This window comes from Antrostomus carolinensis, unplaced genomic scaffold (genome assembly GCF_000700745.2).
Source record: "Antrostomus carolinensis isolate BGI_N321 unplaced genomic scaffold, ASM70074v2 scaffold7161, whole genome shotgun sequence".
In the NCBI taxonomy this organism is placed as follows: domain Eukaryota; kingdom Metazoa; phylum Chordata; class Aves; order Caprimulgiformes; family Caprimulgidae; genus Antrostomus; species Antrostomus carolinensis.
In genome coordinates, this window is record NW_010293421.1 from 26,354 (window position 1) to 40,309 (window position 13,956).

At 35.7% G+C, this 13,956-nt stretch overlaps 1 protein-coding gene across 1 annotated transcript in view; it reads right to left on the reverse strand.

The window, feature by feature from the left end:
• The window catches only part of HTT (huntingtin), a gene marked incomplete at both ends in the record, with an annotated part of 63,210 nt that overhangs the window by 26,244 nt on the left and 23,010 nt on the right, over positions 1 to 13,956 (reverse strand). Inside the window, 13 exons of the mRNA XM_010177256.1 lie at positions 1,088 to 1,164; positions 1,382 to 1,502; positions 2,552 to 2,698; positions 4,109 to 4,209; positions 4,616 to 4,679; positions 5,539 to 5,678; positions 7,227 to 7,324; positions 7,420 to 7,578; positions 8,263 to 8,403; positions 9,946 to 10,057; positions 10,632 to 10,750; positions 11,060 to 11,183; positions 12,998 to 13,362. Of these exons, the coding sequence (XP_010175558.1) occupies positions 1,088 to 1,164; positions 1,382 to 1,502; positions 2,552 to 2,698; positions 4,109 to 4,209; positions 4,616 to 4,679; positions 5,539 to 5,678; positions 7,227 to 7,324; positions 7,420 to 7,578; positions 8,263 to 8,403; positions 9,946 to 10,057; positions 10,632 to 10,750; positions 11,060 to 11,183; positions 12,998 to 13,362 (1,768 nt within the window). The remainder of the gene's footprint in view (positions 1 to 1,087; positions 1,165 to 1,381; positions 1,503 to 2,551; positions 2,699 to 4,108; positions 4,210 to 4,615; positions 4,680 to 5,538; positions 5,679 to 7,226; positions 7,325 to 7,419; positions 7,579 to 8,262; positions 8,404 to 9,945; positions 10,058 to 10,631; positions 10,751 to 11,059; positions 11,184 to 12,997; positions 13,363 to 13,956) is intronic.

Below are 13,956 nucleotides of genomic sequence, written 5' to 3' on the forward strand. Positions count from 1 at the left end.
ATTTTTTTAAGATGTGTAGGGCAAAAGACACACTGTTGCAATTCTGCATTGATTTTATATTCCAGCTAGGTACTGCTCACATCCTAGACTACTTCATTGGTTAAAATTGGACCTACAGCTCAAAGGACATATTTTTAGAATGCACATGCAGAGCACGCCACGCTTACAGCCAGCAAGGGAAGAAAGGGCATGCCAACAACAAAAGCAGTTGGAGAAGGGTTGGGGTTTTTTGTTTTGTTGGGTTTCTGATTTTTTGTTTGTTTTTAAAATAAGATAAAATTTTGCAATAGAGTTTCAGGACACCAGAGAAGTAAAATGAGAGTAGAGACACTATGACAACGAAGAAAATCAACACAAATGCTGTTAAAACTATTTAAAAACCAAACAGCTCTATACACCCGCAGTAGCTAGTTTTACAGATCACATGGCACAGCACATTGATAATCAGAGGCAAGATCAAAGCTTTATAGAGTTGCCAACCATATAGTTACATTCTGAAGAAACTCTTCATAAAATAAGTACTTTGGGGCTATCATATATCACCTACATAATACTTAAATATTATAGGTATCTCATTTGCTGTTCCCATTCAGTGTGCCAAATGAGAACAATTTAAATGCACCTGACACTTTTGTGGTTAGAAAAGCAATTATGAACCAGCCTCCTTCACCCACTGTTTTTCAACATAAACATGAGATCAAGGTGAAAATTATGATGTTCTGATTTTAAAGAGATACTACAAGACACAATAATCTGAAGATAAACATTCTTTTAAAAGCATGGAAAATTTTCTCCTCTTACTTATTTTGATAGACACTGACTATATGTATCTTTCTATTACCGCATTTGCAGCCAATCCCTGTGATATACGCTATGGTTCCAGAGATGACAAAGTGCTGACAATTAATATCATGACAACCTGATACAGAAAGTTCAACTTTATACAACAACTATTCTGCATAAAGTTCTTAAATAACTGCTACGATAAGTTTAACAGTATAACCAAGACTTCTGATACCTAAATAAGTGTATTTTCATTTCACAAATATGACTTTTAGAAGCTTGAGTAACAGATGAGGAAACATACCCACAGTGCCATCCAATAGTCCAGGTACAGACTGGAAACGTTGTGGAGAGAAGGCACAAAGCTTCACAGCAGCCAAACTGAAAAAGTTAACACCAAGAATTCAATCCATTTCATCACTGGAAGATCTAACAACAAAGCATCTTAAAAGAGTGAGAATTAAGTATATTACTACTGTCACTGCCACAGTACCAAAGCTGCAGATACAACTATAGCCAGGAAATAATTAAAAATAAAGAAATCAAGCAAAAAAGATAAAAGAAAAAGTCAGCCACTAGAGCAGCTAAGAGAACTCACTGTAAGTGCTCTTGTAGTGGATATTGTCAATGCATGGGAAACTGCTGCAATAACCCTTGAGAGATTGTTTTCCATAGTGACATCTGTTGGACTTTGCAGCATATTGTAACCTCTATATATTCTGAAATAAAAATATTTATAGCACTAAAACATGTACTTAAATAAAGAAACACCTCAAAAATTAAGGCTTAAATTACTATTACATATTTATAGTCTGCTTATAAAATACAAAATCTGAGAACACTATAAATACCACCTTATTATATTTTAATATTTTTGCTTCTGTACCAGTCAAAGCAACTTAGTCAATAAATCAAATCCCTTTGTTAGCAAATAGAAACAGCAGACCAGCTCTCAATACCTAGCTAGATGCTCTAGAAATGACCACCAATTTAGCATTAGTCTTTGCTTTTGCTCAAATCCATCTAAGATTTTTTGCACATTCACAAACTTTGGATTATTGCTGTAGAAAAATAACTATTTTATATCTGAAATAACATTGCATCCACAAAGTTCTGTTTCTATAGTACAGTATCTAAATCTTGAGTGACACGATCGAGATAATGTATGGAAAATACATACATAATCCAAAACCTGTATGACATGGATAGAAGCAAAGATCCCCCATAAACACATACAGCTTACACTGTCTATAAGACAAGATATCTAAACAGAAGAATTTAGGAAAGTATAGCTGGCAGCACAATTACAGCAAGAAAATCACACTATCAAGATTTATTTTTAAATTATACAGGCAGTAACAACTTCTGCAATCACAATCACTAAACAGGATGTGAAGAGTTATAAAACCTCATCAGCACATGTGAAGAACAATAATGTATACATACAGTTAGCCTGCAGAGCTGCACTTACTTTTCTATTTAATGGACAAATAGGGTGAACTCAGGATGAAGAGAAAGTCAGAGTTTACCACAGAAAAATGACTCCCTGTCATCAATGTGTGAGCACATCCCTAGTAACTCAACAACAGTTTATTCTTTAAACTTAAGTCTGTTTCTGTGGAGCCTAAAACTACCACAGATGCTCCTACAGATTAGAAAAAGAATTCATAAGCACATGGATTTGCACGATTTAACTGTGATTCTAGGTATTATGAATTGAAATTTGGGTCCCCGTTCCTTTTAAAGCAAGACAAGACACATGACATACCTGGTGATAGTGCTCACTGCAAAGTGAGATGGAGGCTGTGTTTCATGCATTAGTAGTTTCAGGTAGACACTACTTTGGTCTCTTGCTACTGCCACAACTGGATCAGCCTGTCCTTGATCACAGTTATAGAACAGCTTTGGAACAAGCCTTAACAATAATTGTCAAAAAGGAAAAGCATTATTCAGAAATTATTTAAGTATACAATTTAAAGTACATTTAAAATACATGCAATATACAACTCAAAGCTGCATACACTGAATACGCTTATCAAACTGTAAATAAAAGCTGTTACCAAAACTCATATTGTTAAGCTGAATTCATCTTCATACAACTAACTGCTCTTCATTATAATCAGGGAGCTCAAATCTGGACAAAGGAACTGCTCTAAACATATGGTAGTAAAAAGAAAAAAATAACCTTTTATAGAGATACCTACCTGTACACACTACAACAACTACACTAGATTATTGCTCTCTATGTTCCCCTATTTCCCCACATATCTTCCCCATGGGTATCTGTGTCAAATGAAAACTAATTTCTGCCTGAAAAGGACAATTTTTCATGCAGCAGAACTTAAGCATACAAGAGCCAGTCTTCTTGAACAACATTTTAAACTTAATCAACAGTGAAAATGTACAATACACATTTTTTATAATTTCACTGACAATACTTCCAATAAATGCCCACATTGGATCTTTCAATGGACTTCTGTGAGCTTATATCAGCTTTCTTGGGGCAGTGAAGTCTTTTCCAACCTTAATGCACATGCTGTCATTAAGTCAACATGAAGATTCATAAAAACTTCAATTTGTTACCACTCAATTAACAAAATAACTCAATTTCAAATTCGAGTCCCTGAATAAAAGCAACAAATACTAACTACGACGCAACAGTTGATTATTTCTCTGCTGAGTTGTTTCCGCAAAACAAGTGCCTTTAAGTGGCAGAGTTTTTAAGGTTTAATTGTCCTTGCTTTGTTATAAGGAATGGTCAGCAATTAATAGTCTGAAAAAAACCAAGAAAGTGACTCCTCTGACAATAAAATATTCCAGGAATTCAGTATTAGATGCTCCCAACTTCTTTAAACATAAAACTAAGTCCTTGAATTCTAATAAATAAACTACCAATTAATCCTTACTGTTCGGTGTGTTTATCTGGACAGCAATCCTAACTCTAGTAGGTTACAGTAAACAGCTGATTTTTAAACAAGATTAGCTACTTTACTATAATCAGTGAGCATGAAAGTTTTAAGATAAACTACTTATAACCATGTGGAACTACAGTATTTGTGAGTTAGGACAACTCCGTACAACTGCGACATCTTAAGTCCATCAGCTACTGTCAGATGTTGAACAAATCACTTCAGCATTTCCTGACGATTCAGAATGATGCATGTTCCAGGCAGGTACCGTACAGCTGCATACGTCTCCCATCCCTCATTTAAACAAAAATATAAAAATCTCACTAAGGGATTATTTTAGTTATATGTACACAGCAACATGCAAATATCTTTCTAAACTCCTTTTTAAAAAACAAACAAACCACCTCCATATATACCTTATTAATGAAGCTGCAGCTACATGTCTAACTCTTGGATCTTCATCTCCAAGCAGACATATTACAACATTATCAAGCACTCTCTCCTGAAGTTTTAGTAACTAGAAAATAAGTTAGCAGAGTAAAGGTCACTGAACATTTTCATCATTTGACCAGATTGTTAAAAGATAGTTAACAAGTAAGATTTCACCTATCACACAAGTCTGTAAGACAATCTTTACCTTAACATTGCCAAATAGACTATTTAAATACATAAATGCCAAAAATTTTTTGAAGTTTAAAAAAACCACAGCAAAAACCATACATACATGCACACCAGAAAACATGAAGATATTTGAATCTCAGTAGTAAAGTATCTTTCCAATCGTATCAAGTCTCAGAACATGAGCCTACTTATACAAAACATACAACAACTATCAGTCTTGGTGGAATTTAAACACAAAGTGCTGAAATTGCACTGGTACCTGAATCCAGAAACTCAATATACTGATTAAATAATTTACTTACACCAGTATAATGATGAAAACCTCGGTGCAAGCTCTCAGTTTTTCCTTCCAGGAAGCTGACTAGCCTATTGTGAAATAGAATTTAGAGTACACTGGTTAACACTAAACATTATTTCTCCCTTCAGTGCTCTGAGGGTTCTTTTTGTTTATTTTTTAAAAAGCACTACTGCAGGGAAAATGTAAGTAGTAAACATACTGTTTTCTACCTTTAGAAAAGGTAAGCTATTTGCTAAACTACTATCTGGTTAATGTAACAGAAGAATTAATTTAGTTTTTAAAAAAAAAAAAAAAAACCAACAACAAACAAAACCCCATTATTTACACATTGTGATTGTATTTTTTTTCCCATGCATGGAAAAAATCAGACTTGTTTTGAAGAGACAGTAACACATTCTAAATATCACTATTCAGAAAGAGTCCAATTTTGTTTGACTAAAGATAACAAAATGTTATCTACATGTTCTTCTGTCTTTCAGCTTGGAAGAACATGTAGAGAATGAGGAAATGCAAGAAAAGGAAGTCATATTTATTTCAGTATAACAGAAACTGAGCAACAGAAGAGAGCTGACAATAATGGGAGAGCAAGCCAAGGACCCTTTCTTTAAAAACACACACAACTGGACACGAAGTCCAACTTAATTTCCAGATTATATTGTCTCTCCCTGATCACAGATATACAGAAGACTTGATAGACCACTGAACTAGGAACTCCTACACAGTGTTACTAGGATTGGTCTTGGTAGAGAAGTCAATGGTAACTTCACAAAGGAATTCATACATTCCTTATAGGAATGGTTGGTCTGAATTAGTTTTATGAATCTAGTTAATGTTTCAGAAGAAACTGCTCCATTGTTATTCCAGTTTCCTATACACAGCATCTTCGCACTGGAGCTACAACACTCATGGAAAAATATAAACACTTACCGAAAATCAACCTCTGCAAGTGTTTCCAGAAGTTCCGTCCTTACTAGCCAATATGAGCTATTCTTCAGCGTAAGGAGGTCAACAATTAATTGTAAACCTAGTTCACTGTAACTGCTACTACATAGGCTCATGATGCAATGCTGAGAAGAAAAAACAACTTTCAGTTATATTACAGAAGAGGTTCTCTCTGAATCAAAGAACGGAAGTGATTATAGAAATCTGTTTTATTTAGGTTATTAAAAGAAGTTATTGCTTAAGAGCCAGGAGAAAGTACCAGAGCTAGGTACTTTGCAAGGCTAGGACACTAGCTTTAAGATGAACTGCTGCTGAATTTAAACTCTGGAGATCAGAGGACAACCCTTCAAAGAGTAAGGTCTAAAACTCACAGGGCTTAAACAACACAAGCACGATATTCTCATCTGTTCAAAAACAGTCTCACCTAGTTTCCACAGGGTATTTTTAGACACCTGGTTCTGATTTCCAAAGCTTTTGAAAAAGTCATACCTCCTCATTTTAATGACTGTTCAACTATATACACAATGTGTGACCTTTGGAAAAAGTTACAGAACTCTGCATTTCTATGTCTTATGTCTACATGGAAATGTACTTTCTTATTCAGAGATTAACAACCCAAAATGCTTTAGAACATTTCTGATGAAAGGTATGAAATCTGGCTATATCATATATTTCTGAGAGAAAGAAAAAGTCAAAATTGACTAGTGTGAGTCGCCTGAACTGAACAATTCTAGTGAAGTCTTCTAAAAAGCCTTAATCATAAGTGTAATCATACATGAAACCACTATATACAAACAATAAGATCATAGAACAGAAGATTAAAAAGATGGCATCATTTAACTAACTGGATTTCCTTCCCTCAGCTGCATCACAGACCCCTCCTCTTAGTATGTGAAATCATCCTTTACACACATTGACTCTATGCATTCTCCTAAAAGCTTCGCTTTGCCTCACTGACCCATAAACTCCAATATAGTCACCATCTGTGCCTCTCCACAAGGAATTAATTTGCCTTGGCCTCCAATTTGTCCTTGTTCTTCTACTTTTTGGAAAAATCCTCAAGGAAAAGCTCACTTGTTCACCCCTCTGCTTTTTCACAGAACACCTTCCACAGATTTTATTGCAGAAATAAAATTCACACGCTCTAAGTCCTACTCACAAATTCAGTTATTATCTCTATTTTAATAATTGCCTGATGGATCTTTCAGCCAATTTGAAACACTTAGTTTCCTGAGACTTTCCTTACTTTCAAAAATTGTTTCAGAAAATAATCACTATTCTACTTGTCAATTCTCACATTTAATTTTTGCTCTCTAAATACAGGTTCGACCAGGTGTTACATGTTCATACTTCCCTGTTTAGCCAGATATCCTTTCTCTCTGATGCACTCATCCTGTTATTGATGAACATAACATTACAGCCCATACCAGTACATCTGTGACTAGAAATATCTTGATTAGATTATACTGCTATGTGATCTAACCAACATAATTATTTTCCAGCTGTTTGTTCCTCCAATTCTATGCCTGAATCCATGTTTTCTACAATAAAGTTCTTGGGGAAAAAGTAATTTTTTGCTCTGTGTTTATACACCTGAGCATAGCAGGACCCTAGTCAATGAATAACACCCCTGAGATCTGTGGTGGTGCAAATAAATTACTACTTCTGCTTACCTTCACAGCTGTACAAGCCAGTTTGCAAGTAACAGACGACTCATCTTTCAGTGTTTTCTGTAGCAGAGGTACGCAGTCTACCAAGGAAAAGAGATTACCTAACAAAAAAAATAATTTAGAGTAATGAAACAAAAGAAAATTTTGGTTACATCTGAAGAAAAAAAAAAAAGATGCCTTTAAAATAAATTATTACCTGTTGAGTTTCTGACATTTATTAGCCATTTTTCCACATCAAAGCGGGATTTAATTAGAATGGAGTTGACAATTGTTCCACACAGAATGGCAGTAGCTCCTCTAATCTGGGGATCTCCATGGTCAGTGTAGTTCAGAATATCTGATACATACTGCTCCTCTAAGAAAATAAGTTACAACTACTTTATTTTAAAAATACTAGTCTTAGACTTAAATGATCCCTAAAAATATTTCAGTGGAGGTACCAATTATTGTACAATCAATATGAGCATATTCACAATATGTCTGCCTTAGTCCTACCTTTCAGGGATCACATGCATGTAATCTACAGATCATACACACCATCTAGACCAATGATCACATATGAAAACTAGTGATTTATTTCAGTTGTACATAAAATGCTCTGGGGAAATTTAAGAAGAGTTTTGGTCAACACTCCACCTTTGCCACTATCAGTATCAAACCACTTGAATACTCCAGCACCCTACTGATCATACTGTAGCATTCATAAAAATGAACCTAATGGCTTAGAAACCACCCACAGGATAGTCTGAAATAAATTAGAAGAGACCACTCATAAGATAAACAAATCACTTCTATGTAGCAGTTGTAAAACAGCTTCAACCTGTCAGAAGCTGTAGAAGCTTGTCCACTGAAACTTAACTCTTATTAAAAAAAAATCTCACCACATGTATTAGTAGTACAGACAGCATGTCCATTCCCATTGGTGCACTATTTGTTTGTCAATACGAAACTGGATTCAGAGTTTTCAGTACAGATGCTGCCTCACTTACTTGGAAACCAAAACACGCTATTAAAACGGAGTATGTGATCTGCAACATACCATACTCTTCCCGCATCGCTTCAAGGGGTGTTTTATACAATTTGCTGAAGAAAGATTCAGGGTGAAGCGCGACAGCTGCTCCAACACAACTTACTGCCAGGGCTTTTACACTAACTCTCACTTCTCTATCAGGAACTAAGGCTGGGGAGAAGAAGAAAAAAAGAAAAAAAAAGATTATTGGTTATTTAAAAGCTTCCTGAATTCTAAGTTAATTAATAACTCTGTATAATATAAATGGCTAGATCAGTCTGGACAAAACATATGAAGGTAGAGCAAGTAGTTCCAGTTTATCAGAGGCAGCAGTTATATGCAGGGGTTGGGGTTTGGTTTTTTTTTGGTTTTGTTTGTTTGGGTTTTTTTCTTAAAAAAAAAAAAGTACCTAATAACCCCACACACTTCCTTCGTTACTGAGAATACAGCTACTACACTGTCTTTCCAAGAACACTGTATTAGCAGAGAACATGAACAAATAATAGTTTAGAAAAGGGAAAAAAAAACCCCAACATCTTAAATGCTCACTTCAGTCATATATAATGACAAACACACTTACCAGTGACACCGACTTCCCAGGTTAAAAAAAGGAAGTAGCAGTGTATGCCTTAAAGGCTTTCTGGAAAATCTTTTCTGATGCTTTATTACTATGCTGAAAAAGTAACTAACCCCTCTTTTGAGCTCCAACAGCCTCCTCTAACAATCACTTATTGTCAAAAAGCTTCTCTTTGATCATCATGTGAAAAAAACACATGAAAAACAGCCACACTAACTTAAGCAAATGCTGTAAGATGTTAAAAGTGAAGAAGAAAGTTCAACTTGAGATTTCAGCTATGTCTCAGAAAACCTTAGGTCACTTCTTTGCTTTACTACAGCTGAATCATTTAAAATATGCGTTAAAAGTGGAGAAGAAAGTTCAACTTGAGATTTCAGCTAGGTCTCTGAAAAAACTTAGGTCACTTCTCTGCTTTACTACAGCTGAATCATTTAAAATATGAAGTTATATTTCCCAAACACAAATGGGTACAACAGCACTTCCTCTAACTGAAGTATATTCAATAAAATTAACATGGAGTTCAAACATAACTGAGTGATAAAGCTAAAATACATAATTTTAATCTTGTTTCAATTAAAACAAAATAGGCATTGTAAACAAAATAAACTGTAAAAATATTAACACAAGTACTTGAAAGAACTATATTCTTCTGAACTTGTTTTTAGGAGTTTCCACAGAATGAAATGCAACTCAAAGTTATTTCCTTACTGAGGTATTGATACATTTATGGTGAACAAACTGGGCACCCAACCCTGATCAAAAAAAAAAATACTGATATTAGACTGTCTTCACAGCTTCATACAATCCATCAACTGTCATAGTCCCAAAGGTTAAGTCATATAAGAATTTTAAAATTGTAAATGTAATTTACTATTTGACTTATGGGTTAATTTACCATAACACTTTTTTAGATGCCCAATGGTTCAAAACAGGATTCATTGTAAAATGGCATAAGTTTAAGTGTTTTTAGGTTTTTCTGTACTCTGGTGTGATCATTTCAATCAGGACTGTCACAGAAAAACCCCAACCCCGAAATCTTCAATAAAGTGAGATTAAAAACCAAAGTAAACCTATCACATTTCCAACTTTGGACAATGAGAGACACAATGAACCAACAGTCTTGAGTGGAAACTTACCTCCTTTCTCCCCAGTGAGCAGAAAAGAGGCTGACAGGAGTCTAACGCAGTGCACTAAAGGAGCAGAATCTCCATCGGTATAGTGACCTATGTCTCCCTTTACCCTGGAGGGCTATTGAAGGCAAAACACAATTTTTACATAGATAAAAATTAATCTTAAATTTAAATAAAACATTAAGCACAACAAGATTTAGACATACTGCACATCTACAAATGTATAAAGGTTGTAATACAAAGCGTGTTTAATACATATTCCAAAAAAAGGCCTTAAAAAGTAATGCTTTCAGGAAGTTTGTATCCAGTATCAGAACTGGTCTATTAATTTCACAGAAACAACAATCACTCTGTAGATTATCTGAATTATTTTGGGTAATAAAGCATCAGTGCATCCTACTAATGCACAGACAAAATGGGTTTGGGCTCTCAGCAGTTTGTGTTCTGTTACAGTTTTGTTGGTGACCGCACTCAAGATTTCAACACCTGTGTATTCACCTTATGTTAAATGAAATCCAGGCTGTAACTCAGATATAATATTCAATCTTAGTTATTTGACCTATAATGAAGTACACCACATACACAAGTTACCTACATTTACCACTAATTTACATGATCATAACTGGTTTTTTGGGTTTTTTTAAACTTAGTTGTTTCAAACTTTAAACCAGACCACTGGGGCTACCTCTCACCTTATTTTCATGATCACCAGGATCGGCTGCATCTTCTTTTGATGTAAATCTATCTACGCTGCTATCAGAAGGCTGCCTGCTATGGCTCATGGTTTTCAACAGGTGAGGCTGTTGAAGAGCTTTAGAAAGAGGCAATTCATGAAATACCATTTCAGATGCAAATTAAAAGCATTTAAATTGAACTTAATTATACAAACATGAAAAAGAAAGTAGCAGTGATCAAAACAAGTGGTTCATTAAAAGTGTTGAAATATATTCCTTATTTTACATTTCAATCTATTTTTTTTTCCCATATCCATTATATGAGTCTTCAGTCTCTTGGAAGTTAGACAGCAGATGTACCTGTGACACTTGCCTTAAAGGTGTCACCAGTTCTGTGGCCATCCATGTGCATGTGTGTATGTGTGTGCCCCCATTTATCAACATACCAATGGAAGAATTTCTGAAAGACTCTGATGAATCATCTTGGAGAATATTTGCAGCCTCATCTTCCTCATCCTGCAGCTGTCCAATCTGCATTCCAGAATACTGTCCTTCAGCACCCTCCAAAACCTACACAGTGCAAGCACAGGACTTAAAATAACTTAGTTTAACACACGGTATTAATTCTCAAACATGCAGTGTTAGTAATATAGAAATAATTTGAAAGTAAATATGAGCCTGATAAATATTAGTGTACAGCTGTGTGCAGGCCCCAAAGCAGCTCCCCTCCTCCTCCAGTATTTGGTCTATTTGAGGCCGTAGTTACATCCAACAGTCCCTGACCTGAGCCATGAACTTGGATATGAACAGTAAGAAAGTCGAACACTCGGTGCATTGCCTCCCCTGCAGCTCACTCTCCTTGCTCCCTTATGCCAAACACAACTGTCCCTTTATCTCAGCAGTTACAAATCACAACCAACACCTTTAACATCACAAATTGAACTTGTCTCCTGCTGGCAAACTCTCCCATAACCTCACTTGTCCTGGATATGCAAACTCAAACTGAGAACACACTGTGTAAGACAAAAAAGGACAAATAAGTTTAAATATATTTTCATTCCTTCATTCTAAACCAGAGACTACTAAGATGGATACTTATAGAAGAGCGTTTGACCCTTGGTACCAATAAAATATATAGGCAGTAGTTATACTGAAAAATAACTATGAAAGACAAAAAATTAATAATTAAAATAAAAGACAGTAAAGGCAAAAAATATTTCATTGTAAGGTTATCAGAAGACAAGATACTACTTCAGTTACTCCTTGACTTTACAAGCACCTGGAAATTGTTCATTAAAAAGCCCGTGTGTTGACAAGTGGGACAACCACTTAAGTCTGTCAATTACTAAAAAACTCTACTTGTAATTACTGCTTGTAAAAAGTATGCAAACTGACACATGCAACAGTTCTACAAGAATCTGCAAGGAATGCACCCTGTCAATAAACACAATTTGTCAGTAAACACCTGCTCACTTTGGTCTCTGCATTGCCTACATTTAATTCAGAGACAGAGCAATTATCATCACTCCTTTGGTTCTTGAATCCTCACACTTGCAGGAGTATTTGCTTAACATAATTGTAAATTCATAACTTTTTGTAGTGGTAAGAGACTATTACTCTTCCAAAGTTACTAGCAGCAAACTTAAGTCAGAAGTTTGATGATATTTGAAAAAAAGAACTTAAGAAATTCAAAGTTTCTTCCTTTTAGCATATTCTGCTCTTGTTCCCAGTAATTATATTTTTGCTGTTTTTATTACAACCTCACAATACACTTGCCTAAGAGAGACAAATTTCTTAAGATAGCTATATTGTATGCACTTGTCAGGTGTTTATTAGATATGTAACTGCTACATTAGTAAATCATGCAGTATTTGCTCAGTATAGGAGAAATCCTTAAAATGGAATAAAAAGGAAAAAAAAATGAGTTGTGTTGCCAAGCAAAAAAGCACAGGCAGAAAACAATGTGAATTATTAGGTTTCAAAAGTATTCCTCTATCATTCCAAATAGACTGTTCACCCTTTAACACTTCCATTAGTCCTCCTGCATTAAGACAATTAAAATATCTATACAAAATGAAGGATATGCTACTAAGAGGACATATTTATGTCAAGTCTTTGATACTGATGTTCTTCCAGTGAGTGACAATCTGTTAATGCCTTTATATGACCTCCCTAGTGAACACACTGATTACAGCTTCGTAGTTTTTAATTACTGCTGCAGTGAAAGTGTTAAAAGGAGGTCAAGCTCTCCTATAGAGGTGTGAGCTGCTGACCTTTGCATTGTTACTAGACGAATCCAAGTCTGGGCCCTCCATGGAAGAGCTCTGAGATATGTCGGGCCCCTCAGTAGAAGGGGATCCCCCCTCTGCCCGTTGCACACTTACAGTTTCAGAACTGTCCGAAGGGGTTACAGCAGAGTCTGGACCTTCTGTAGTAGTCTGAGAGCTATCACTGATTGGTGAGGAAGCCTGTGTACCATCATTCAAGTCCATAGTAGGATCTGACTGGACAGCACTGATCTGGCTGGAGCTTCGACTAAGCACATCATCTTCTTCCCCTTCAGTAGCTGTACTTGTCAAATCACAGCTTGTCAGGTCTACAGAGTCTGACTGTAACGTGTGTTGTGAACGTGGCTGCTCAGTAATTATATCATGTCCAGTAGAATCAGCAGCTGAACTCCCTACTGAGCCAGCTGTCGATACACCCGATGAAGAAGCTAGTTCACTGTTTATCTCACTCTTCATAGAAGCTGCAAAACAGACATTCAAGAGTCAATTAATGGTTTAAACTTGTGTTTCACTCTTCATATGGACACCATATACTAAGGTATATATTAAGAGATGCTAAGGAAAGTGTATAACTAAACAGTTAAATACAGGTAGGGAAATAAGCATCTGTAAGATGCCATTCCATTTATACCAGTAGTTCAACCTGGCAGCCTATCCATAAAAAAAAAATGCAGTCAGCTTCCACTAGAATCAAAAAATGGTTTGGGTTGGAAGGGACCTTTAAAGCTCATCTAGTCCAGTTCCCCTGCAGTGAGCAGGGACATCTTCAAATAGATCAGGTTGCTCAGAGCCCTGCCCAACCTGACCTTGAATGTTTCTGGGGATGGGGCTTCTATCACCTCTCTGGGCAACCTGCGCCAGTGTAAAAAGTTTCTTCCTTATATCTAGTTTAAATCTACCCTCTTTCAGTTTAAAACCATTATCCCTTGTCGTATCGCAACAGGCCCTATTAAAAAGTTTGTCCTCATCTTTGTTATAGGCCCCCTGTAAGTATTGAAAGGCTACAATAAGGTCTCCCTGGAACCTTCTCTTCTCCAGGCTGAACAACCCCAACT